General features: G+C 37.4%; 1 protein-coding gene across 4 annotated transcripts in view; it reads right to left on the bottom strand.

The window, feature by feature from the left end:
- Nucleotides 1-1,287: 1,287 nt before the first annotated feature.
- DGKH (diacylglycerol kinase eta) overlaps nt 1,288-27,941 on the bottom strand; it is a 173,830-nt gene continuing 147,176 nt past the window's right edge. For 2 of the 4 annotated variants that reach the window (XM_040583977.1, XM_040583979.1), the window contains 7 exons: nt 27,618-27,784; nt 26,066-26,171; nt 24,458-24,550; nt 20,394-20,513; nt 19,921-20,029; nt 18,386-18,516; nt 1,288-12,317 (listed from right to left, as the gene is read on the bottom strand). In XM_040583977.1, the coding sequence (XP_040439911.1) occupies nt 12,228-12,317; nt 18,386-18,516; nt 19,921-20,029; nt 20,394-20,513; nt 24,458-24,550; nt 26,066-26,171; nt 27,618-27,784 (816 nt within the window). In that variant the 3' untranslated portion in view covers nt 1,288-12,227. The remainder of the gene's footprint in view (nt 12,318-18,385; nt 18,517-19,920; nt 20,030-20,393; nt 20,514-24,457; nt 24,551-26,065; nt 26,172-27,617; nt 27,785-27,941) is intronic. The other 2 variants (XR_005826393.1, XM_040583978.1) reach the window with 2 other exon arrangements.

Below are 27,941 nucleotides of genomic sequence, written 5' to 3' on the forward strand. Positions count from 1 at the left end.
CTTCCCTAAGTACATCTCCCAAGTTAAGGCTTATAATGCAACCACTTTCTTCACATTCTGACTTCTTATTCACACAAATCTAACATACAGACAAGATGAAGTATAGGAAGCTGATCTTATTGTTAAGTCTTAACCGCCAGAAGCAATTCTGGAGAGTTATAGCATCCATACACCATCACACCCAGTTTCCTCACATACCACAGAGTATCATCCCCAGTGGTATTCCTTACTTTATATCATTACCTATTTCTCCTAATACAGTCTCATTTATGCCACAGCTTTGATTATTAAACCCAGCCATTTTGGTTTCATTAAAGAAATTGAATGCACATGCAACACCCCCAAACTTAAAGTACAGGCTTCAGTCCTAAAAGATTTGTAAGCACCTGGAATTAACTGTGTGTTAAAACTGCCAGGGCTGACCTTTAAGCATTCTGGGTTATCCGTGAAAGTGACTCTCCCATATACGATTACTTCATGACATTACAATCCCAACACAATGACTGCCTTCATCAACCACATAATTATTGCCCACATCAACTGACTTAAGTTCCTATAAAATATCTTTTTCCTTTGACACCATGTCTTAAGTACCAGCCTAGTAGCTCACTGACCTACAACACGATAGTTGGTGATTACCTGCAGAACTGCCCTCTGTCTTCAGGTCCTGGCATGGAATCAACTGAAGTAAGTGTTTATCTGGGTTGGTGCTAGAGAGGTTCAGTATATACTACTAAGGAAAAATGTATTTGTTTTACTGCCACTTACCGTGGAAAAATGGGCACTACTGTATATTGTTTTAACAACTGTTGTTACTATGGATGCAGATGTAAATCTATTTTTACATTTAATATGCCATATGCCAGCAAGATCTAGTGGAAGATCCCTGCAAATGTAAACACCTACATGCACAGGGACCTACTTATAAGTTACATGTGGGCTTGCACATAGCCGTATAAAGTATGTTTAAAAGCTGCATTCGAAGCCTGTAATATGAAACAACTTTCAGGCAGTGTGTGGCAGACTGAATGGAAATGGTACTTGATAGTCACTCATCCAAATTTTATTAAGTTTAACATACAGAGTTTTCTTTTAAATTACAAAGGCTTACACTGTGCCAAGGGCTTGCCATTGTATTGATTTCAATGGGGAATTTCAGTTTGGATTTGATGACATTGGTAGCAGCCCACATTTTGAGTGGACAACATCTAAAATTCAGTGTCATGATGTTCAAGAATTTCCATTGACTTCCAGACACGGAAAAAAAATTCAAGGACTTAAGGAAGGTACATTGAATGCATTCTGTTTATTTGAGAAGGAAGATCTCATACGAGTGCCCAATATGAAGGCATCTCTTATCATGTACAATAAAATCAACCATTGCTTCCAGCAGAATACAAAAATACACATCTCAGTGACTTCCATACAATAATAAATATGTAATCATGCATCCAACAATAAAAAGGCACGGAAAACTGGTCACTTAGTAGTCATAAAAATTACTAACTATATTAACAAAGCCACCCAAATTATCTGTACAAGGAAATGTAACAATATATTCCAAAGGTGAAAACACATAAAACATCTTTAAAATAGTATATGCAATAAATACCTCAATTGTTTTTTTTATATATTAAAAATAAAACTGTGCCATTGTAAACAGTATGTAAACAAACAAAATTCACTGTTCCTTACCATTATTACAAGTAAATAAAGCCAAAGTTACACCCCTGCTCTGTTAGATATACTTCATTGGCAAGTTTTGTCAGGCAGTTTAAAGTTTTACCCTTTTCTGCAGCAAACAGAGCCCGCCATGTGTGTAATTGTAAGTACTAGAGCAACCGCTAAGCTTCAAAACTGACTACCCAGAATGTCGTAGGTCATCGAATAGTCAGAACTGAAACTAGGAAAAGCAATTTTTGCAGTGTAACGGACAAAAGTCATTTATTTATACTACATGTAATAGTGTCAGTAAAACTTAGCCGCTTATATACCAGTGCTTTCCTATAGGTCTCAAGGGGGCTGTACAAAGGTGGTAAGCATCCTTACTCCCACAGGCGGAGAAAGTGAGGCACACAAAGGTTAAAGTGAGTTGCCCCCGGTCTTGCACCAGCTCCACGGCAGGAAACTAAAGGCAGAATCCAGACCTCCAGCCACTCCCCCCTCATCTCCTCACATACCCTCTACTCGTCAGGGCCTTTCAGACAACTAATGGTGTATCCTGAACTCCAGTACTGATTAGAATTACAGAAAGATAACGAACGTGCAAAAGGGAAGTTGTCTGCCCACTTGGGCACCCGCCTGCTCCCACTAATAACCACGGAGGTTTGCCACCAGCAGCAGCCGGAACGCAACAGGAGCTTTCTCCCCCCAAACCTGTAATTGGATCCAGCAGAATGGTGAGCCCAGGCACGGTCCTGTGGATCCTCCATGAGCCTACTGGTTGCCTCAACTGTTTATTCTTTTGAGGTCTGTTTCTATAGCCAACAAAGTCCTGGAAAGTTCAACCAAGGTGCATACTTCCTTCCTGATTAGCAAGGGGAGAAGTAGGAATCTGAATATGATTCTTTCTAAAGCAAAATTATAGGAAAAGATTCCTGGGAGTGGTGGGCATTTGCACAGATGTCTTTAGAAAAAGCCTGAATGGGGGAATTCAGCTGGCTTGCTGTTTCTTCAGCTTTTGATAACATTGGCATAACTACTCATTTTACAAATCCTACTGTATCCCTGGGAGGACTATCTACAATGAATACAAACTTACCTGTTCCAGACACATATATTTCAAAGTGCATGATATCTCTTGTTAAAGATGGTATTTTTAGCCTTAGATGAAGAAATTAAGATGTATCTATTTAGCCGTTTCACAGCCTTATGTCTTTTTACAGGAAGAATACACTTAGAGCATACACAATTAAAAGATACCCTGGAAAGGGATTTAGGAAGCGCTGCATTACAGTATTTTTCCTCCCTGGTGCTATTAAAGAACTGATCCTTCTGTCTCTTAACAAGCGATTTCTCTAAGGTCAAGCAGTTGTCTGATTTGCCTTACCACTAAGTATTTTCATAATTTTATTCATCCATGCGTTCTACAGACTGGCTCTGAAGATACATACCTCCATGTCTTGATGAGAAGTTTAAAGCCATATAATATAGAACTTTTTTTTTCCTTCGATAAGGTACTTTTGGATGAGGTAATTCAAGTGTCTCATTCTAGATCTGCAGAGCCAGGTGAGCAGTATGAAATCAGCAGGTATACAAAATAGGAGGGACTACTTTTTATTCATCAGAAAATACTTCTTCATTTTCACCTGCCACACTGCATGCCCTCTTTGGGGCAGAGGTAAGATAGGTGGTTTGTTTTTAGAAGATTCTGTATTAAATCTTACAAAAGTTATTTTAGAAGGTATTTTCTTAGACATATCCAAGGACCAGATCAATGAAAAATTCTGTACATTCTCTAAGGCATATATTCCCACCTGTGTTGGAGTTCGCAGGCTCTGTAGAAAAATCCAAATAGCAACTGCAGATTTCACATTGGGAAAAAATAAATACATCTCACTCATTAAAAAAAAAAAAAAAATCACAGTAGGAAAATAGCCAGTAAACAATAGATTCAGCGGGGTTTAATCTTGGCCCCAGTGAGATCAGTGGGAGTTTTGCCAAGGATTTCAACAAAGCCAAAATTTCACCCAGAATCGTATACAATTCTTTAGCTGACAACAATCATAAACATCCTGCCACTCCATTGTATAAGTTAAATATTAATAAGCATCTGTAAACATCCTGCAATTCATCTGATATAAAAAATATTATAATAAAAACAATGCAGCATCTCAAGCATTGTATAGTTTTAAGTTTTTTTGGCTCTACACACAAGTTGGCATTCTGGGCAAAACCAGGGTATGTATATACATATATATGTACAGGTGTGCACGCACATATAGACTACAAACTAGATACTACATCTCTACAAACATGCACACGCAACTACTGGCAAGAGAACAACATTCATAGGTATGGCATTTAAAAGGCTACCATTGATCAATCTGAGGATAACTTTTATGTGAGGAGCAATTTCTACCTACCTAAATCCTCTGTAGGCTTACACATAAATGCTAAAACTGAAATACATGGTAGCAATCTCCCAGGGGGACTAAAATGCCATTTAAAGGTAAGCACATGCCTAAGCCCCAACAGATCTATATGTTTGCAAAGACGATGAATTTTCCTGTGGTGTGAGCAGGACCAAGGGGAAATGAAGGGCAGAAACTACTGAGCGTGCCGTAGTTTTTACCTAAATCAGTACAAATCACGTCAGATGTTTTCATTTTCTATTGAACATGTTTTTCAATTCAGTGGAAATTGTGTGTTTCACCTTTTTGCTGCAAAATGCTATTCAGACCCAAATATAAAGAGTTATTCAGAAAACTAGACAGTGTCACATCTCTGCAACACTTTTATGTGCACTTTAAGCACCCACTCATGCAAGTAAGTGGATGTTACTACAGAATGAACTAACAGCTGTACTTGACTGGAGTACTAGTTTTAAGTGACAAGCCTAGCTAATGAGAAAAACCATCCACGTTGGGCTGGGATCCTCTCAGGACTTTTAAAATACCTTCAGATGAAATTAAATGCTTTTTTAAATGCCAGAAAATACACTACAAATACATTCATGCAATTCCATAGCCCTCAGGATTTAAGAAATATCTACTCTGAACGTACAGTTACGACAGTAGAAGTTTTGTTATCACTGGTATATTTGTCATCACTGTGAATTAAGAGAGGAAGCTGCTAGTATTAAATGTCATTAAATGATTTGTGTGTGATGACAGCAATGCAGAAGGACCAGATCTCAGGTGCAGAGATCAGGCCCTCTTCACCTCACAAGCTCCCCAGCAGCTTGTACTCTTCATGCACAGATCCCATCTATCGCACATCTCATCTTCTGCTGTGAATATCATCTTGCCCTCTGATGATCCCCTCAACATACAATCTTCAACAAACTAAATTACTAGGTAACTGGCAGCTCTAGGGAGGTCCCGTGTTTCAGCTCTTTTAGGATTCAAAGGACATGATGTAAGAGGTGGCTAATGAAATGAATTATTTCAGGGCAGTTCATAAGCTGTGCTCCTTGAGGGGAAAAATAATAATTTTTGTTATAGGTGGACGAGACTCCATTTTTCCAAGTGCACGTTTTAAGGAGAGAAATCCAGGGCAGAAAGTACAGACACCACAAACGACAGATGCCCATAGAAAATCCTCTGAAATCTGTCTAAGCGGTTGTTGTGGTTTAACTCCAGCCGGCAACTAAGCACCATGCAGCCGCTTGCTCACCCCCCGTCCATACGCCTATTGCAATATAGAAAGTTGGCATCTTGTGAGAGAACAGTGCACTAGAAACCTTCACGGTGAGTATCTGCATGTCTGTGTGCTCATTGTAAACCTTCACAAACTGTCCAAGTAGACAATCATATATTCTTAAAATTCTGATTAAGAGCCCCCCAGGCCCTACTTGTCAGCACACGTGCTCTCCCTCCCTGAAAAGCCAGACCAAGCAGCTCTGGACAGCTTTCCTCAGCCTCCCCATTCACATAATAATTGACTGTAACTGCAGAGAGAATTAGTCCCAAGCAGAGCTTACTTCAACCAATGCAGGGAGAAAGACAGTTTTATCTGTAACTCTTTCCCTGTTAATGACATTGTCAGGTTACTAAATAAATTAAAAAGTTTTCTATCCAATTAATACTTTAGATTAATCAAGGTAGGATTTTAAATACTAATTCACTTCAAACATTCGTAGTAGAGATTTGGGGCACTTGCCAGGATTTTATTTTTGGCTTTTCACACTGTTTCCAACAAACTAACCAATTTTACTTTTAGTTCATTTCTTCTTGGTTTCATCTTCCAGTTCACATGCTCTCATATAACATAGCTATACCTATATTAAACACAGCTTCCTAAAAAAATTGTTTCATATGAAGTTGTGGGGCTTTTTTGCAAATTCATTGTACTTTAAACTCTGCACTGTATTGCTTTTACCTTCAGTATCTTTCCAATCCTAACACTAATCTTTCAATCATACCACAAATATATTTTTCCAAAGCGACTGTTCCATAGAATAAAATACAGATTACTTACTTACATACTTGTTCTACTAATAGCTACCATAATTTCTGGTATTTTCAGAAGTCTTACACAGCTGTGGAGTTAGCCAAAACACATCTCTATTAAAGGACATTCCATTAGCTATTGCTAATTGTTAGTGGTATGGCAAGCTAAATACAGCTTTCAGCGGGGATTGCAAGAGTATTTTAGTCCACTATGGCTATGCCAGACTGGAGCCTGAAGGCCGGGTCAGTCTAGGTCTCCTGGAGCATCATACAGCTTTCTCCTAGCCTACCTGTCCAGCTCTTCTGAACAGAAGAGGGGGGGCAGACATCAAGGGTCTCATCTTGTCAAGCATCTGGGAAGTCATCCAGACACAGGAGCTGGGAAGCAGCGTGAGAACATCAGCAGAGGCTTGAACCTGTATGTTAAACATAAATTATGCACCAGCTTCTTCTGCCCTCACTAATATAAGCAACAGGTTGTATGAAGTCAAAATCCCAAAGAACTTTATATAGAAAGTGTTTCTGTCAACTGGGAGACAAGGTCTTCAATTATTTAAAATAAATGTTTATAATCCTACCATGTACATATATGAATTTTCTGTTGACTGCTCTGAAGGTGGTAGGTTGTTTAACCACTATAGCTAAATACATGACAATTTGTCCAGGAATACTCTCAGGTCTGTATTTGCCAGCATTTTGCTAGTTTGCCAAAGTGTTAACAGTGCTGCTATTTTATTATTTACAGATGATGAGGGGGTGACATTTTAAGTTGAATTCTACAGTCTGAAAAAAAACAAAACCTTTTCAAAATGATTTTGATTTTTTTTTTCAGTTAAAACATTGAGGGTTATCACTATTAAGCCTACAGAAGTTGCTATGAATTTTGGTATTAGCTCCAACTGGCTACAGGAATAGTCTCCTGGAAGTCTCCAGACTGCTTTCAAATGGAATATAACTGCTGAGAAACAGAGTGGGCTTCTGTACAGCAGAAATGTGCATTTCAAGTACGTAAGCTAACCCTTAACAGAGCTATTAAACCTAATGCAACAGTAGTAGAAAAGAACTAGAAAATGTTTTCTTTTTGTAAAAAAGATCACGTTCCACACTGTATTCTATATATAAATACAGGAATTTATACAACCAGTAAAGATCTTCTATTGGTAATTACCAAATGATGCTTTATCAATCCCGCTGACACTACCATTCATCTCTGAAGAGGGAGCAGAGATATTTTAAGTCCTGTCCAAACTCCTCAGCTTCCTCAGGTCATGCTCCTTTTACTTAAGACAGCAATACAGTCATGTACAGTTCCTACAAACATTAAATCTTCGCAGTTAGAATAAGCAGCATCAAACCTTGATGATATGAAAATCATACCAAAAACACACAATCTATGAAAACAGAATAAAAAAAAAAAATAGTAGAGCTCATGGTATAAACGTGCTACTCAGGACACTGCAGTGGAGAGGTACTTATGTTACTGGGGTGAAAAAATTATGTTATTAGTCATATAATTTTATATGGCTCTCACACAAGTGACAAGATGATTTCCTGACTGTAAGCTAAATACTTTGCTCCAGCTCAGTTATCCTCATGATATACATCACTTGTGACTTTACCTTTCACAAAGACTTTTTGCACTGCTGATCATTATTTACCAGAGCTGTCAAACTTACATGCAAGAACTCAATACTTAGGGGCACAGAGAGAGCAATGGAGAAACAGGAGTAAACATTAGTAGTCCAATCACTAATACGAAGCATCAAGCAAAATGGAATCACTGTGGGGGGGTTTGTCTTACATGTCCATTGTAGAATTATCTATGGACAATACATAGTTTTACATGTATTTCTAAAGTAGGACTATGGAACATTCTCTCATATTTGCTTTATGTATTCATTTTCCATTACATGTGAAAAAGGCCTCCTGCCAGTTTTCCCAAAAGGAAGACTAGACGCATTGAAAAACACTGATAATTTTACCCTTGAAATAAGATCTGCTCATTATCAAGGCATTATGAAATTTTCATTAAGTGAATTAGCATCACTAAGTTCAATGAAAAAGTCAGAATTGGCAGGTTATCCATTTCTCTATAAAGATCGTAGGAAAACATGAAAGGAACCATTACAAAAAAAATCAATTCCTTTTGTTTGAATTACAGCTATACAACATTGCAGTACGAATTTCTTTGGGCAGGGATGGAGAGTGAAAGATTATTTCTATTTATTATTTACAGGACCAAGCATGTTTACTCCAGCCTCTAAGCAAGAAATACTGGATTGAAATAACCTGGGAGGGTTTTTGATAACATGCTTTCCTTTTACTGTTCTTCCACGTGTAAAATTTTTTTTTTTTTTTAAAGAGATATTCACGAAAAAAATAGTGGTTATGGGGAAATACATAAAAATGTATCATAAAGAAAATTTGCAATTGCCATCGTATAAAAATATTCATTTTTGATTAAGTTTTTTCTTTATAGTATTCTAAAAAAACCCAACACCTACAACCATGATTTTGCCTGATATCATTCTGTTTCTAAGAAGGCGGCATTAGGCATTATAAAGGCAATACTTGCATGACTCGAATCAGAGGTTGCTACAGCAATTGAATACAATGAACTGGAAAAATCCTATTAGAAAATGACAAAACAGAAACATGCACTTGGCAATTTGCTGCCATTTTAAAATATGCATTTCTCCTCCTCTTCTTTCTGAGGTGTAGGGCATTTCATCTATATGAATACCAACCACTAAAAAAAAAAAAAAAGCCTATCACTTTGTATTCCTTTCAAATTTTAAGGTATGCTGGGTGACTACAGAAATTAAGTTTATTTGACTAGAGGAATAAAAAAATCATCCAGTGAACTTTGTATAGTGATTTTTTGTCTTGATGAATCTAGCATGTTGAATAGGCCTCCACAAGATCTATTGGGATAACTTGCTTTCTAAAAAACTAAGTACTGTCAGGGGATGTGTTTACCTTATTTTTGTTGAAATATTGGGATATATGCTTTGAAACACTTTAAACATCAGGATAAAATTATAAAGAATTAAGTTCATTAAAAATGTAGCTATGTGCGTCCTTAGTTCTAGGAGCTGGGACTTTTACAGCAGTAAGGAAAAAACCCAAATACTTAGAAATTACAATAATCATGAGATAGTAACAATGTGTTCAAAAGTCTTTTTTTTAGAAAAGCCTCATCACTAAACACAGTTATGACCTCGGCAGAGAAACCCTGTAAAATAGTTAGAGCCTCCTTGTCAGACGCATTTGGATTTCATAGCCAACACTCGTCTAAGGCATAAAGTTGCATAAAATTTGCTCTTCTGGGCATCTAATAAACACAGCATAAATGATGCTTATAATTTTTTTTTCCTACTTGCACGTTTAAAAAAAACCTTCTGCTTAGGACAATCAATATTAAATTCTTTGGTGGTCATCTAAAAAAAATGAACTATACAAAGACAATTCATCAGTTGTCCTATACTGAGGTAATTTGAGGAGTGCCATAAGAAAGTAGCATTACAAACAATATTTGCCCATTTTCCCTGCCTAAAAGCAGCTCCCATTTTTTTAATATACTCAGCATACTCTACAGTGATCTGAAGAGATCCTGTTCCATAGCCCATCTTAACGCATTGCATATAGCAAGGCTGAAAGTTGTAAAGAGAGTGTATCCTACAGTCAGGAAAGCAAAGAAAGTTCTTCAATGTATTATGTCTTTGAATCAACCAGGAAGATTAACTATGCCATCTACCGTAACATTTGTATTTTAGAATGCTGCCACACATTAAAATATAGTGTAGCTTACAGAGAAACAAAGAGAAAAGGAAATACAACTTGCAAAGACTTGACAGATGCCATCTGAACATCATTAAAGGGGTGAATGTCAAGTACATTAATAAATATTTATAATCTACCACTGTTTGCCTAACTTTCCATTGTTTCCATATGCTTTTCATAAAACAGCATGAAAATCATGTCACTTGGCAAAGGGATTTTGGTTTGGTTTTTATGGAAAACCTAATGGAACATAGCCTTTTACTTTTGTTTGTTTACCAGAACAATCAGTTATGTCCACAGAGCTCCCAGAATGGTGCCTGTTGAGCCTACAGCAGCAAGAGCACATAGTACTATAAGTGGATATAAATGAGGCCTGGTTTGCTCCTTTTGATTTTTTTTTTTTTTTTTTTTTTTTTGCAGTAGGGCAATGAGGGGAATAGATTTTACTTTCCAGGGGACAATGCCCATCTATTTTCCAAGGGACGATGCCCATCGTACTCATGAGAACGGGAGGGCAAAACCAGGATGTAGTACTTGACATTGGCCCCTTTGAACGGGGAAAATAAGCTTTGGGAAGAAGAAATGAAACCTTACTCTGATGCTTACAAGGAAAACATAAATATATATCAAGATACTCTTTAACCAGTAAGAAACGTCAAAGCTACTTAATTAAGTAAAAGTCAAGTGTTCCTCATGCCGCAATGACACGTTAGGAACAGCAAGGAGACAGCAATCCTGTGCAAGTTTTCTGTGGTACAATATAATTTCATCTCAAACATTTAAATAGTTTTTTTTTTTTTAGCTATATGCAAGTTATTTTTCTACTAGATTAATATTTTTTGTGAAAAATTAACCAGGAAAATCAATTATGAAGCTATGTTTCATTTAAGTAAATTGTAAATAACCTTATAAACTCTGGTCTAATGCAATTTCTAAACAAAGATGGTTTTCATTTTTTAACCTGTTTACACTCATGGATTACTACCTTGCATGTGATTCATCTTTGCATGCATAGTGGAAAACCTTAGAGCTTGTATTTTATATTTTATGATCTACCAATGTAGGAGTGCTGACAAGAAACAAGTTGATGCCTTTGTAAAGAAATGCATACAGAGACTTTTTAAATTAACAATTAATTAGCGATGAGTAAAAGCTTACCCCACAAAAATCAAATTAGCTGCTACATTTTAGAACTCTTATGTATGATAAATAAATGAATTTTCCTATAAAAAATTTCCATTAATCTTTCAATCTGCCTTTTGAACAACAAGAATAAATAAAATCATTAGTGCCTAGAAGTTCAAATATGCTACAGATGTGTAAGATAACTGAATGACTACATCAAAATGCACCATGAGAAAATTCTTTATCATTTTCCATGCAGGAAGCCAACTGATATTTTTGTGAGGTACCAGTCTTTCAAGAATACTCATAAGTTAGTTACCTGATATACCTTCTGTACATGGTATATTTAAAAATCTAACTGTACACTGTTTCAATCATATATAATGCATATAATCTGCTGAATATGGCACAAATGCTAAGTTTCCACACCCACACATCCTTTGCCGTAGAACACATTTTAGGCATAACACAACACTGAAGAATAGAAAAGTGCCTGAAACTGAAAATAAAAAAGACACTCAAGTAGTAATAGATTAAACCTCATTCAAACTGATATAAAAGTTGTTCAAGTGTTTAAAGTATCAGATGTGTCATGCAACAGAACAACAGATAATTCAGGCAGGCATACCATGCATTACAGTTTGCATTCATGGTATCGCAAGGTATCTCTCCCCCCTCCTGTGTGGCCAGCAAGTGCTGGGTACCTGTGGCACTGCTAGGCTCATGTGTTGAAGCTCCAAAACCTCTCGGTCTCCTGCACAGAAGGTTTTACGGAGCTACGCCTCGGAAGGATAACCAGACAACCTCGTGCTGTACAATGGTATCTCGCTGCAGCATAAGAAGAGGCATACTAAGCTGCATGTAAGCAAAGCAATCATTTCTTGATTATATTTTCCAGTGAGCGCAGTTCACCATAAACCAATCGATTTATCAAAATGTGCTTATCCAAACTGGCCAAGTTGGCACACCACGAAAACGTCTTCGCAAAACATACCACTTGTTCCTTTTTTTTTTTTTTTTTTTTTTGGCACAAATCCTTTCATACTATCACAGCAAGCTCTTCACCACACAAGACTTCAGATACTAGCCTGTACAAACACCAGTGCTTATTTTTCCATAGAGTAAACTATAAAGACAGCTAAGTGCCTGCAACAGCTTTGCTTCTCCAGCAACTTTCCTTTCTCTCTAGGGAGAGCACCAGCATAATTACACTTCAGACAAAGGAGCGTTCTTGCCGACTTCCTTAATTCCCTGGAGAATTCGCTTCATATGACCCACTTTCGTTATCCCCAGGTCCTACAGAAATTTAAAAAGAGAGAGAGAGAGAGAGAGAGAGGGGGAGAAGTTTATTTACAAAAAGGAAAAAAACACCCACCATTGATTATGATCTAGCCATGCAACAGATGTCTAGAAATATGCTCACTGCAATCAACATTAACCAGAAAAGATTCTGTGGTACTAGCAAGTGTTGCCTAACAAAAAAAAATAATTGCTTAGAGCGTACAATGAATCCCTCTCTGTCTTACAGACAGAAAATTACTTACCTGCAATAATGGCAATCCAAGGCACTGCGATATCTGTCAAAACTATCTTTTGCTTGACTTCTAAGTACAAAAACCTTTAACAATGTCTGGCAAAAAAAGAACAATCTCCCCCTCCTCTCTAATACAGCAATTAAATGCTTGGTAGGATGTGACGGATCAGAGCTTCTGTCCAGCAATGTCACTTGATCTGAGGCCCTATGAAGTCTGTTATAATCAACACACACACATATCCCCAGTTTCTCAAGGGAAAGTGGATGTAATGGCTACAGGCATGTAGGACAACTTCCCTTTAGAGAGCAATAGAAAAGGTAAGCATTGGTTTTTCATTCCAAAAAGGTTATGTCTCCTAACATGGATCTTCCTGATTAGAGAGCTGGAAGAAAAATTCTGAGACATGACAGTCACATCCCAAAGGAAAATGTAAAAAGCACAAGCATAAATCTCCTTGTAGCCACCACTAAAGCAATCACATCAGTTGGAATGTTTCTAATATTGGTTTCTGGGACCCATCTCCATATAAGTGACAACAGACAAGAATTTTTTGCAGCAAACCTCTTCCAGTACTAGTAACCGCTTTAGCAGCATCCTTTTCCAATTTTGACTGGTCCAATGGTCAGAGGAGCACAATGGGATGCCCAGTTGTGCTAATGATCCCCAATGTGCTAATGAATTTTCAGCACAGTTTGGTGGAAGCTTGCTTCCTTTGTCTATAAAACCCAGCTTTGAAAAACTCTTCAAAATCCTTGTGTTAGTGACATTGAGCAAGCGGCAGAGTCAAATACTAGTAGAATAAACCTCATGTGAATAGATTGTGATTAAATAAAAAAACCTTAGAAAAGTTTCACTCTATTTTTCTGAAATAGAAATCCTTTCATTTTAATAGGAAGATTTCCATTATGAAGACATTAAAAGGAAAAGAGTGTAATTAAGCAGCTTGAAATAATTAGTCTCATACAGAGTGAAAAAAGAAACCATATATAATGTTCTGCACATACAAAGCCTGTATCTACCTTTCTACAGCCACAGAAACCTCAGAAAATCTGTACTTTATATTACTTAACAGTGTTAGCATGCAATTACCAAAGGAAGAAAGACATGGTAGGATGGGCATGAATTAATTATTTTATTGTAAAGGTAGCACAGCACAGATTAAACAGGTGGATTAATTTTCAGACAGCCAAGATTGAATTCTAGTTACGTTAAAGATGAAGAAAAACCTTCATTTGAAAACTACCAGTACTGTAAAGGCATGACCACCCTTTACAGCACTTTGGCACAAAGGTGTCAGCGTTAAAGAATTCAAGATATGTTCATAAAAGTCCCCATATCAACCTATCTGAAAAAACCTTCTGATTTTCCATATCACATCAATTTATAATTTGTTTCTGCTAATGGTCATCTCCCTTATAAAAAAATGTAGTACTCCATTTTAAGTTAAGAGAACTTCTGTAGCAGTTGTTAAACTTGTCCCACAATGACAGTAACATTTATAATTTTAGATTTGGAGAATATTTTCTTTCTTATGCTAAACTTAATATCCAATGAATCAAAAATACACAAGACTACTGAAACTATTCAAGTAGCCTAGTTGCTATGTGGAGGAAATTCTATGTAAGGGAAAAATCATAAGGATCCTTTCCAAACCACAAGAAATCACACATGTTAAAGGTTAAGAACTTGCAAACTCTTCAGAACAAACATTTTCACAAGTAGAACTCTTGTTGGATAAACAAGATGCTGCCAGACTTCAAAGATCAGAGGAAAGAATCATAGTATGAAATTCCCAGAAAACTCAGCCACTTTTTCCACCAACCTTTACAAAGTATTGTCAACAACGCCTATGTTTCAGAGGCAAGAGGTTTCAGTTCTATTTCCATTCCAATTGAAGTTGCTGTAATGTAGATCAGAACAGCAAGTCTCAAGAGCCTCATCACAATTTCTGGGACCCTTTTGATAAATTCTGCCACACTTCCAGGAAAAAAAACAACAACCACCAACACTATAAACTCTGAATTTTTATGCTTGTGTAATAGTTCGGTTTGGAGGAAATGAAAATTTATACATTCCTGACACTAGATGCTCTCTAGTATTCTCTGTTTACTACTGATGCAGGAAAGTTTGCAAAAATTCTCTCATCTAAGACTAAAAGGATCTGCTACAGCAGCAGATCATGCATAATTCAAAAAGCAAGACCCCTAAAGATATCTGCATTTTTGTACAAGCATGAGTTTCATCACGCTCTACATAATCTGTCCACATTTAATTGATATCTAATTAACAAAATCCAATTTGTCTAAAATATGGTTTTGAAGACAAGATGCTAGCGAGAGTCTGAGGAAGAAAACAGCCTTTCTTTCTCCTCAGCTATGGCCTTTATACTACAGGATCACCTCTCCTTCTGCTCTCCCTAACCACTTTGCCATCTCTAGGCCTTCAGCAGGTAAGGCTCAAAAAATTCTGGGGGGAATTTTTTTTTTACAAAATTAAAAAAAAAGTTGGGCAAGAAAAAGCTGATGAAAATTCTTGCAAGAGCTTTCAGGAGTTCTTCATCTGCTTTATATTATGGTGACTAGACCCCTGTCTGCTTAGTCAAGAACGCATTTATTCCAGGTTTGCCCAAGAGATTTTGGCCAAATACACCAGCAATATAATACAACCAAACGATTTTTCTAAACACTCCTTAATATTAACATCTTCCATATGAGAAACCAACCCTACTTGCATGCAGTCAAAAGCCATCCTGCATGCCTGAAGTCTTACAAATCTTAGAAAACTTTTTCCACACAAGAACTTTTTCAGAATGCACTACTGCTAAACACAGGGATGAAATGCCATGGTCCTCAGCACAGACATCAGCTTGACTGGCACTTCTCATCAAGTTGACATGAAACATGGAAACCCTTTCTGCAGGGAAACCAACATTGCCATGGAACTCTATGGAGACATCATCTTAGTCCTACCAAACATGTTGCAGTTCTCATTATTACTACATTGTGTCCATAGGAACGTGGTTATCAATGCAAAGAATGTCAGCATTTGTTTCAGAAAAATCAGAGTCCAGTTTTCAATGAGTTTGCTTGTAAAATAAGGTTAAAAAAAGAAAATCACAACAAGCTTTATTTCTACAGCAAAGTTCGCAATTTACTGCCCAGCCTCTCCTCAAGTAAAATAAAATCACATGGGTGTAAAAGTCTAAGGTTCCCCTAAATAAATCAGACATAGGAGGCTGGAAAAAGGGTACTGCTGCAGGAGCTGGGTAGAGAAAGGTATCTAGTTCCTCTTGGAGATGTTCTCCATTTGCCACTTGCCACACAGAGCTAACTGAGAGTAGGATCCACAAGCTACACAGAAATGTAATTAGAGGCATCCGATTCTTCAGTCAACATATTGATCTATTTCAGTGATGCGTGCAAGAGAGTTTCATCAAATTCTTTCCCATACTGCTTTTTGTCTCTACTTTTGACCGCAGAAAGAAAAGTGGGCCCAAAGGATTCAATTAAAACAGGCAACGATTTTTTCCTGTTGTAGACATGAGAGGTAATAGAAGTAAATGTATTGCATGTGACTTAAGAGCTTGTGAATCAATGGCAAGCCCATTTAGCTTGGCAGGAAGCACAAGCCTTGCACTGGAGGGGAGGCTGCACACAGACCATCGCTCACAGGAGCACCGAGGACTCATCTGCAAACCTCGATAGCCAAAGAGAGGAGAAGCCAACAGGGTGGCTTGTGATGTGTTCCTCATTTCCTAGGAACCACATAACGCATCTTGACACTGTTCCAGGTCACTAGTCCGAAAACTGCAAGCTTCTTGAGCCATCTTTATTCGACTCCCAGCGGAGGTCATGCCCTGTATGTTACATGCTGGATGACTGCTGAACTCTGCTATTTAATTCAGTGTTGCTACATAAAGCGCAAGCCACGCTTGGCCAAAAGCCTGGGCTACCTTATGAGCAGCGCTGCGCTGGAAGCTCTCAGCACCTGCTAATGAGCCGATGGGGCAACTGCAGAGCGGGACTTCTGCAAGCACAGGATACACCCACAGCAACGTGCGCAGGGCAACTCCTCGTCCAGCTACACTGAGCAATTTAAAACATCATGTGCGCTTCCAGGCAGCACTAGGTAGAGGGGCCAGTAAAAGTCTGTCTGTAGGCTCTAAGGCAATCCTTTAGGTATTTCAGGGCACAGGCCTTTGTGATGGCGTTTTATTTATGCTGAATCAGCACGAGTCTTACCAACAGGGGTAACAGGGTGATGATCACCCTGCTGCAGATACTTACTTGGCTGAAGCACCAGTCTTCTGGGCATGCAGACAGATAGGTACCTATCAGAAACAAGGCATGGCCAGAAACCATGTCCTGTTTAACACTAATCTTACCTACCATCATTTATTCCAACAAATGTGACATCTTGATTTTTTTTTTTAAAGATTTCTGAACATTTTGGCAAACCTATGCATCGTTTGATGCTGAATTTCCCATTTAAATTTTAAATTCATTCAGTGCCCATTCAGAACAGGGACTTCCAACATTCATCACTGAAACACCGTGATGGATTGCTTGGATGGACAGTTTTCTATTTCTAAATTTTTGCAGAGAGGGACTGTCTTCAAACTGTCCCTCCATGTCAGGAACTTTCCTGAAAGAAATGAATTTAACTTCCATAGAAAGAAGTTCAGGCAACCTAATACCAAAGGGTAAAATAATACACAGCAGCCAAACAGATCATCTCAAACACTGCTATCTTCAGCAGCTGCCTTCAACTGCAACAGTCACACCAAGCAAGCAGTACCTTGTAACATCAGGATTTCACACTACGTATGAAACTTCATGAAAAATAGCACATTTGTATGAAAGTATTGCCTCTGTCTGGAAACTACTGCACTGTGGCTAAAGCAATGACTTGCACTCTAAATGTAAATGTTTGCAATTTATATAATATCCTATTTCCTCTCTTATGTGCTAAAAGCAGTTGCAAAACGCATTATCAAGAACTCATTACTACCGAGTTCCCGGAAAAAGTAATGTAATGAATCCCCAAAGATACAGCCTCTATTACATATAATGGATGCACTTAAGTAATTCTTGAATAAGACAGCAAGCTCAAATAACAGACTCAGACTGCTAGGTAACATTTCTCTCTGCAAAACTTACCAATCTGACCTCAGATGAAGAAAGCTTTGCGATTTTGGAGTCAAAAGAAAGTGCTCTGTTTTAAATCTATACAGCTAAACTCATACAGAGGTTGGTCAGAAACAAGAAAACCTATTGTAAAAGCCTATTTTGACACACAAACACCAACACCATCTAAATCCAACGCCACAATTTGTTAAGCTGCTTATCGCTCACCCACTATATCCACTATATATATATGTATATATATATATATACACTAAATCACCTGAAGCGGGTCAGCTGCTCATAGCTGCTGACCTTGCAGTAGAGAGATTCCAAATTATTATCACCACCTTCAACTGATCCATACTGATCCTGTTTAATGGAAACGGTGAACTCTCGAAGATATATTATATTACACAGATACCAAATGTGCTTTTCCTATGCCTTCTGACATAAACTATAATGTGGTCATTCTACATAAAGTGAAAAAAAAGGAAATTTTGAGTAACACAGATACTCTTGGTTGCAAGTACAAGTCAGCACTTCAGAATTTCAGGCCAAAGGACAGTGCGTATTAGTTTATGGCATATTTGCACAGTGTAAGCCAAGCTACAAGCACATAACAAGTGCAGGGAAAGAAGAAAAGTTGGTTGTTGTTTTGTCAAAGAAAATGGTCAATAGCAGAAAAGTAGCACAAAGGAAATACCTTAAGATCTCGCCTTTCCAGATGTAAAAGCTCAGAGCCTCGGATGTCATGGCTGATGAAGATTTCTTTGTACTCTCCCAAACTGAGCAGATCCAGCCAAGCAGCAACTTCATCTGTGCCCCATTTTTGAACTACCAAAGTTAAGAGCAAAACCCCCTTAATTTCTACATGCTCAAATGCATCACAAGCAAAGGTTAGGCCAAAGAGAGTGGAAAACAGAGTAGAATTGCCGTGCTAGCAAAGGGAAAGGTTAGAAGTGTCATTTCCACAAAAACTGACAATTTCCTTTTTACATGCAGGTTACAGATTAGCAGTTAACGTGAGAAAGTATCTAAACAAAGTTGGGGTTCTTTGCTTTGCAGCCATGCTTTCAGCTTTACTCCAGTTTCTTCAGTAAAGCCTTTAAAACCTCATGTCCCAACATATTCACCATCTTAGGATCAGTGCCGCAAAGTCTAATGTTGTTCTGCTTTATACCATTAATTTATTAGTAGTCATCCAGGGAGAGGAGAAGCCTTCAAAAACTAATTAACATGTAAAATTAAAATATCAACCACACCTCAAATATAGCAATGGCAGCAAGCAAGTCCGGTTTTAATTAACAGATTCTAGCATTCTTAATTAATGCAACAAGTATTCTTTAAGCTATTGTGTTACATAGGTCATTAAGAAGCTCTCTTTAAAACATTGTTCTCTAAGGTTAGTTGCCCACATTAGTTCTAACAAGACCGCACTTACTGGAAAAAAATAAAAAGTTATGCTACTTATTGCTATAATTTTGCAACTTCATTCAATGCTGATCAGTTTTACAATAAAGTGAAATCTGAAGTCTAATCTGAAATCTAAAGTCTGATCAACAACTGCAAGATTTTGCAGATTACGACCAACTGTCTATTAAAAAGATAAAAATGAAGAACCGGTTTTAGGACCATCTGATCACTGATTAACTCCTGGACATAATCTTAAGGAAGTAAGTTTACAGATAAGAGTGGGAAGAGAGGAGAGTGGAGTTTGTTCAACTTCTAATTAAAAAATCAGTATTGCCTATTGTGGCTTTTTGTTTGATTTGTCTCAATTGCTAAACTTAAAACCCACCTGAAATTTAAGAATAACTGGTTAATTAAACCACTGTGATAAAAGCTATTGCACATCTTCTGAAACTAACCTGAAAAACAAGAACTGGGCTGTCACAGGGAAACAATGTGTTCACCTGTGGCTTGTATGGTTATAGGTTAATCAAATGTAACCACCAGCAAAGACACAGGTCCTGTTGCATGATACAACTTATCTAAATCTTTCCGCAGTAGTTCTTTGGTTCACTTGAAAATCTTGGGGTCCTACTGAATGATTTCTAAATGCACTGAAAGAAATCTTCATCCTAATGAAGATGCCAGTTAGCTCAGTTGCTTTTCACTTTGACTTTACTCTTTGGTAGAGTGCATCATGTCGCCTCTTACCAAGAAAAAAACCACAAACCCATAAAAATCACATTTTCCCAAATGCTACTATTTTTCTTGTAATTTCAAAACACATACCAGGCTGAGGGCTGGTCTTATGCTTCTGAACTTTTTCTTTTTTAAACTTTGGCACTATGCGAAACACTGTACTTCTGTTGTTTCTTTTAGCGTAATCCAGAGGAGGATCCTGCATAAAAGAAAAGACATAGTTACCTTTAATTACACCAAAAACAACAGTTAAATTACATGCTTGAGATGGTAATTCATAGTTAACCTCAAAAATTAAGAACCAATTTTACTTCCATAAAGAATAATGTCAGAATTTAACTCTATATGTGTTTCATCTATTAAATAACCATTAAAAACCTTTACATTCACAAAAGGGAACAAAACACAGAAGACCTAACTTAGAAGCTTGTTCATAGCAGACAGAAATCATCCAGCACCACTACTGAAATTGCATCTCTAGATCATGAGGGATTCTAACTTACTCTTCCCTATAAAGAAAAAAACGAGGTCAATTAGAAACAGGAAGTACTAATCAAACTCACCTCATCATCATTTGGTTGAAAAACATAATAAAGCCAAGGAATCTCAGCAAGCTTTCTCAACTCTATTTCCACACTGTGCAAAGCATCAGACATCAGTTCTTCATGGGGAGCTTCTAACTGCTGTTTACAAACAGGCCAGAAAAATACGTAGTTTCAGTCTTATTAAGATATAACATTTAAATCTAGATATGTTGTTACCACACACATACAGATGACTACTTCATAGTCAGTGTAAATAAACAGAGAAAACAAATAATTTTCCAAAATTAGACTCTCCTTCAGAGATGCATCAGACCACCCTGACCATTTAGTATGGTCCCAACCACAAAGGGACGACTGAGACTGCTGAGACTTTTTTTGCAGACCAGCTGGACTTAGTTGTCAATCACTGTCATCATTCATCGCACTCCTGAGTCTTCACAGAGCAAAAGTTACCTGATAACACCAATACTAGAACATCCTAGAAATGGAAATTACCAGCAATAGGGAGGTAAAACCTGACCAGAAGACCAAGAGCTTGGAAAATCTTTGTATGAAAAAGTGGTGTAAAAAAAATATTGAATAGATGGTAGTAAGCCTGAGTTATTATTTGCAAATGTCTTCATATGGTAGATCACTCTGTCACGGTTAAATAAAAGGAAACAAGATCTTATCACAGACATGCCATTCCCAAGGGTCTTTCAGTGGTGATACAATACCTGTGCTACCCCTTCCAAATAGGCAAGACGTGGAACGATAGCCACTGCTGCTGGCTGAGGGTGGGAAGAGCGGGGACCAGGCATGGGAGAGGGACACGATTGCAGCCCCAGACAGGAGACAAAAAGCCAAAAACATCAGTGGGCAGCAGTGTAAAAAGCTTGGGACTTGCTGACCTATGGGAATTTGGCTCTATCAACACTTTGAGAACCCCACGGAGGTACTAGTTTTCCTTAAAACCCTGGTCTGAAAATTTTTCTGCAGCTGTTGTACGAGTTGAACCTGTGAGGGAGAGTTAAGGTGGCTGATTCCTGGAAAAACTGGTTTGGGCTTATCTGGGGCTGCTGAAACACCATTTTGAGGTTAAGAGTTGAATCCTGGAACCAGTTTCTTGGAATCACTAATAAAGCAATCTGAACATCTATTTCTCTCTTTGAAGTAAAAGTAGTCCCAAAGCAGTGCAGAATATCCTTTTGAAAGGATCTAATTAAGTTATATCCTAATGAATGTATTTTTTAAATGGAGTTGTAAGAGAATCTTTGATCTGTAGTACTGGAAAAAGATTTTGATGCTGTTGGGGTTTGGTGATAAATTACAACCCCCCATCAATTTATCCTGCCTGACAAAAACTTATTTCCTTTGCTGCAACAGGTTGCATATGGTACCACCTTTCAACAGAGAGACCATCTTTAGTAGGATATTGCTGTTTAGTATAGTAATTCTGGAAATATAAGCTCCCTCTTGCAATTGTGTTATTTCCTCTTCTAAAGCTCGCATAATTCAGTGCCCATAAGCAGACTCTGATCTTTCTTTTGCCTTCCCTTTTTTTCCCAGTTTGAATAGTTCCATTAATTTGCAGCACAGTGGAAGACCCACTTGTCTCTGAAGAAGTTAGAACTTTTCATTTTTAAGGAATTAAGTCATCTATTTTCTATAAATGAATGAAGCAGAGAGTTCTGTCTTCCTCAACAAGCATTTACCCAACTGCTTGATTCTCAAAGGAAAATATTTTGCATGGGGACAAAAACTCCTCATCTGATGATGAGAAAGTGTATGCACTGGCAATACTGCTCCTGAAATACACCCAAAACAATAGTACAATTCTGGTAAAGGAAAAGTCAGCAATTTAGGGCAAATTCTCCTCCTACAGCATCTTGGAAAGCTTCTTATTTGCAAGATGGAAATTATCACTATGAATGATACAAAGACAATAAGGGATTTTTTTCAATCCTTTCCCAAATGAGATTTTTAATATGAAATCATTTTATTTCTGTGAGCTCAGATAATTTCATTCAGTTGAAATGAAATATTCTGTCATACTTCTCCCTTAATATATTAGAAAACTGTGCTCTGTTCTAGACTGGAAAGGCTTTTAAAAAAGCAAAAATGGAAATAGTGTCTTTGGAAAATATCTAGACAAAGCATAGGGGTTTTTTTTCCAAACTATATTCCAGCCATAACTATTTGGAAGATTCCACAAATCAGCTTTATTATCCTACCTTATCATTTCAGTAAAAATGGTATTTATAGCTAATTCACCATTTGATGTCATCTAGCTAATACTGTTCTATAAACTTTGTTGATCATATCTTACAGAAGGTGGCAAGAATCACAGTCTTCTTGTACATGTATTTACATCTCTTTAGTCTACTTCAGAAGCCGTAACAGAAAGACTCACGAGTTGATAAATGGCAACAAAAGAAAAATCTTACCAGGCAGTATGTGCAACAAAGCCAGCAGTTTACAGCTATCAGGAGTTTTGATCACAGACAAAGGGGTGAGTAGGAACTGGGGGGGGGGGGGGGGGGGGGGGGGGAAGCAAGATATTAAAGAAACAATGAAGATATTAAATAATGTCTTTGCCAGAGGAGAAAGATGATTTGGAAAACAGTGTATGATGGCATGGCTGATGCATCAAGCAGCACCTTAATAGAGTGAGGGACCAACCTACATGTAGCTTCAGCATTTATAAAATACATGGCAATAAGGTTAACCAAGGTGCCTTGCTATTATGACTGTGAAATACTGTTCTAAACAAGTATGATGTCAAATACGTGTAATGGACATCTCCGGAAGATTATCTCTGTATCTTCCAGTCTTTTTATTAAAAATGGGTTTGATGTAGACTCATGAAGCCATTTGCACAGACCATAATGAGATGCAGAAGTACAACATGTAAAAATCAGAACGGTACAAATGAATCAAATCAAGGTTTGGAGCCTGAACAAGGGATTTTAAAATTTAAACAAATTTCTCTATTTTGATTTCCCATTCAATCTGAAATATGGGGGTTTAGTAATAGCAATTTGAAAAAAAATCAGCATTTTTCATTTTTCTTGGACAAAACCATCCAGTAAATAACTTTTCCTTCTAAAAAGTCACAAAATAGATCATATGAACCTAATCTTTGACTATTTACAGAACTTAAATGGTTATTAGCCTTTAGCCCATATTAAATTTTGGCTGCTGTAGAACAGACTCATACCATTTACCATGTGCGTAAAAAGGTATGCGAACTTGCACCACTAAGTTTCATACCCTAACTCTGCTAAGTGAAAACATTCCTATTGATACCCATTTTTAATTCTAACACTTAAACAAACAGTAAGTTAATAATAAATCTGGGTTTGAATCCAAAGAAAATGTAACTGATCCTACTGAGAATCTTCTTAATGTAAAACTGGCCCAGCACAGGAAACCTGACATCTTTTCACAATGCCACATAGAGAAATTTCTAGTTATACATCCACATACAACAATTCTTGAGCAGTCTTCGTTTTAGGCACAGAAACACCAGCCAAAGAAAAAGATGCCAAGGCAGCAAGTATTATCAGAGGTCTACTGAACACTTACCAGTCAACGATTATAAAATAGTTCCTGCCAGGTATTAGAACAAGAGTAAGATCTACCTGCCCAGATTAGCTCTGTAGAAGTTGAATGTATGAGTCTGAACAGTTCTCATTCCAGTTTCTTTTTAAACTCTGAAGATCATCACATAATAGAACTCCAGAAGTTCTCTTAAATGCTAAATCTCCAGAATGATTTACCTTTTTTCTAAGATCAGCCTCCCAGATAATTGAGTGTGAATCAACCTCAACAGGGATACTTATTTCTCTCTACTATTAAAAAGAAAATCCCAGACAATGACCTTTTAGATACCTGAAGTGAGGCAAAATGGATGCCAACCTAGGACAGGAATTCATAACTCATTCCGACCCAAACCACAAATGCAGTGTAATATCCTCCAATCAGCCTTACAGAGCTTCTTGTAGAGTGTCATAAATCCTGTGCTGATTTAAAAAGTCAGCAAAGAACAAATCACAGATAATCTGAATGAGGGAATAAAACAGTGTATTTTGTGACCTTACCAAAGGAACTCTTCCTACTAGCAGAGATTCAGTTTCATTATGTAGGGCCTTCACATTGACAGCTATTTCCATGGCAGTGTTTCTGGTAAGACTCTAGGGAATAAGAAGCATAAAAATTATTTGAAGTGATGCAAGTCAGACTAAGAGTAAGTATTTGGGGCTTACAGCACAGATCTTAAGTGTAATCTTCCCCAGGAGAAATACATCAGTTTAGCTCTACACTGACAAATTCTTCAGCACTGAGAATAGGAAACAAAAATGTAGTATCTGTTTACTGTCTTTTCCCCAACTTCATTTAATATGACCAGCCACCTGTGAGATGAATCCACGATTTTTATGGGTGACAAAGGCCAGCAGAAAAGTCACAGGCCTCGCTTAACAACGACCATTGATCTGAATTGTTCATCTTATCCTTAGCAGACGTAAGATACTAGACATATTTTTTAAGAATCAATGGTTATCTAGTATATTTACCATACATAAATTTAGGTTAGATATAGACAGGCTCTACGCAATAAATCTTTTTTGGGTCCAATCCCAAACCCACCCAGACTGTCTAGCGCAAAGAGAAGCGCATTTCCCCTCACCCCCTTTGCATTCTCTGCATAGCACCTGGGACAGTTCAGCATGAAAATTTCTGTGAATGCATCCACAAGAATTGACCTTTAAGTAATAACGGCACTTGTTCAGCCTTTGTCATGTCTCCACTCTGTATCTGTGGACATGTCTACACAGCTGTCTGCAAGAAGATGTGAGCTTGCTTTGCCTATCTTTCTTGCTGTTTGCTGATCTGAAGTTGGTTTACTCATGCTCAGAACTACATCAGTACTCCACTTGATTTAATAAGCACTGCTGCATCACTTCAGGATGAGCACCCCTGGTTGTGGCCCACAGGCAGATGGAGCAAATTCCTGACTGCTTCCAAAAGACAACAGATGTACTCTTTACCACGCCCCTAATCGAAGATCTCTATCTCCTTTGCCACTGTTCACTACCCCCTTCCAACAACACCCAGGTGGTCTGCATTTTAAGTGTCATTAATACCCCCTTTCTAACATCCAACATTCACAAAAAAGAGCATCAGCTGGGGAGGATGCTGATGATTGCAGAAACAACATCTTCTGCTTTCTCAGATACCGTATCGACCTAACACGAGGAAGGGACTATCCTCTTTAATACTCTTCTGTAAACAGGCAGTTCTCCTAACTCTCATTCCTGGTATTATTAATAGATTTCAGAATCACTAAGCTTGATCTCTACCAAATTCATCAGCTGTGGGGTCTTTCCCTATGCATGTGAACAGATGAGACTCCCTGCTGCTATACAGAGCAGCACCTTCAGGATCAAAAGTAACTTCCCCTTTATGCTCACCTTAGAAAAAGTGGCAGAAAAAAGGGAGAAAATACAGCACCTGTTAGAGCAATTTCATTTAAATTTGAGCATGTGTATGTACATTTAGGAGTCTTATTTATCAAAAACTTCAAGAATTATCATCCAACTTGTTTTAACATGGGGACAGGGAGTACAATACAGGTCCCACATCACAAACTTATGCACACAGATATTATAGCTGATTCACTTGTACATAAATCTCTGTTCTTCCTTTACCTCAGGAAACCTTGGGTTGGCTTTATTTAATGCATGTGAACATGCATTAACAGCATGAGCAAGCTCCTGCTCCAAGAGGCCATGTATTTTTGCTGCTTCACAGATCCTACAAAAATATACAAAATGAGAAAAATCTTTCTTACTTCCTTTAAAAAATAATTCCTAGGAGTACACAACTTTATCAAATGAGAAAATATACATGGATGTTTCACAAAACACTTTAAAAAAAATACAGTCCTTTATAACAAAAGTTGAAATACAAGTATCTCTTCAAGACACACCTCAGATTATTTATTCTGCTATGAAATACTGAGACACATTTATTTGGCTTAGAACAGAAATGCTATGCAAAAATTGTACCAAAAAGATGCTGAGGCTATTAATTCAAATGAACTATAGAGGAAAACCCTAGCACATTAAGATAACTTACTGGAAGTTATCTTAAAAATCATTACACCTATTTCACGAGGCATATCCTTCAGATGCAACATTAAAATTGGCTGCAATTGTCTGAGATTATGGCAGGTCCAGCTGTAATTTGCAACCTCAGGACCACCTCTAGACCAGTAAAGTTTTTAAGGTGTTTTGGCTAAAGTTCACTTTGGGTAATTTATAACCTAAATTTTTCTCCTATGTCTACCTAAGTCACCTGTTTTGTATAAATAGTATACATAGTTCTTAAATTCCTTTCTTACGTTATCAGGACAGCTCAACACATAGTCCAAGAATTGATTTTGATGCTTAAGATAATTTGTCAGCATGATAAACTGAATAGCAGCTTTATAAAATGTTCTGATTTTTTTTAAAAAAATGCTTTTCTTAAAAACAACTAGGGTTTTTTTTTTGGTGAACATTGAAGTGTTTTATTTATTAAAGCACTGGCATCTCAGAAAGAAATTAGTTCTTGAAAATAAGCAAGGCTGTCGGATCAGTTTTATACCATCAGCTCACTATCATCTCAACTCATATAAATTACTGAAGTGTCCAGGGGCACAGAGATGGGGATTTTGAGCATTAGGAATGAAAACATAAAACTGCAACAACAATGGATGAGTGGATGAAAGCAAAAAGGCATGCAGATTTATCTGGCAATTTGGACTCCTTGAATGTTGGTGTGTTAACTGTTTACTTGTACAACATTTTAATAAAAATTTCAGGTTTATTGAAAAATGCTCATCTTTTTGAAATTGTGAGTAACAAGGCTTTAAGGAGAAATAAGGTCAGGAGAAGTTAAGGTCAGGTGGATACATCCACACTGTTGAAGTGTAAGGGTTTGTTGTTTTATTTCAATAAATACATTTTTGCTTTTGCGTAAAACGAGAAGTTTCAATTAAAAGCCTCTCTGCAAAGAAGCCTTTCAGTTTTCCATTTCCACTGCTCCCTGAGAAAGCCTGGTTTTGCAAGAGAAGAAAATACATAAACACACAACAATAAAATTACAGAAATACATATGAAAAGCATATATAAACACTTTCAAGTGTATGCATGCATTTGCATGAATAATTCAGTCTTGGCGTCTAGGTTGCCGATCCAAACATTAATTTCACTCTACCTGGTGATAAGCTCTTCTGCAGCTTGTGAGCACAGCTGGATCTGTGCAACCTCTTCTTCTGTAGCCAACTCAACAGCCTGCTGAGGGTACAAGGGAGATCGAATGACAGACTTACAGGAATCATACTTCTGTTTGTCTTCCCAAGACTTCAGGGTGTTTTCAAAGGCCTAATCAAAATGAATTACACATTCAGTTCACAGCACTTGGAAGTATTTTTACTTAGTAAAAATTTTAATTTTATATTTTATATAAATTCTAACTTACATAAAATTGTAGTTAAAAGTAACACTTTAATTTTATATAAATAATACAACCTGTATAAAT

The sequence above is a fragment of the Falco naumanni genome, chromosome 2 (assembly GCF_017639655.2).
Source record: "Falco naumanni isolate bFalNau1 chromosome 2, bFalNau1.pat, whole genome shotgun sequence".
Classification (NCBI taxonomy): Eukaryota; Metazoa; Chordata; class Aves; order Falconiformes; family Falconidae; genus Falco; species Falco naumanni.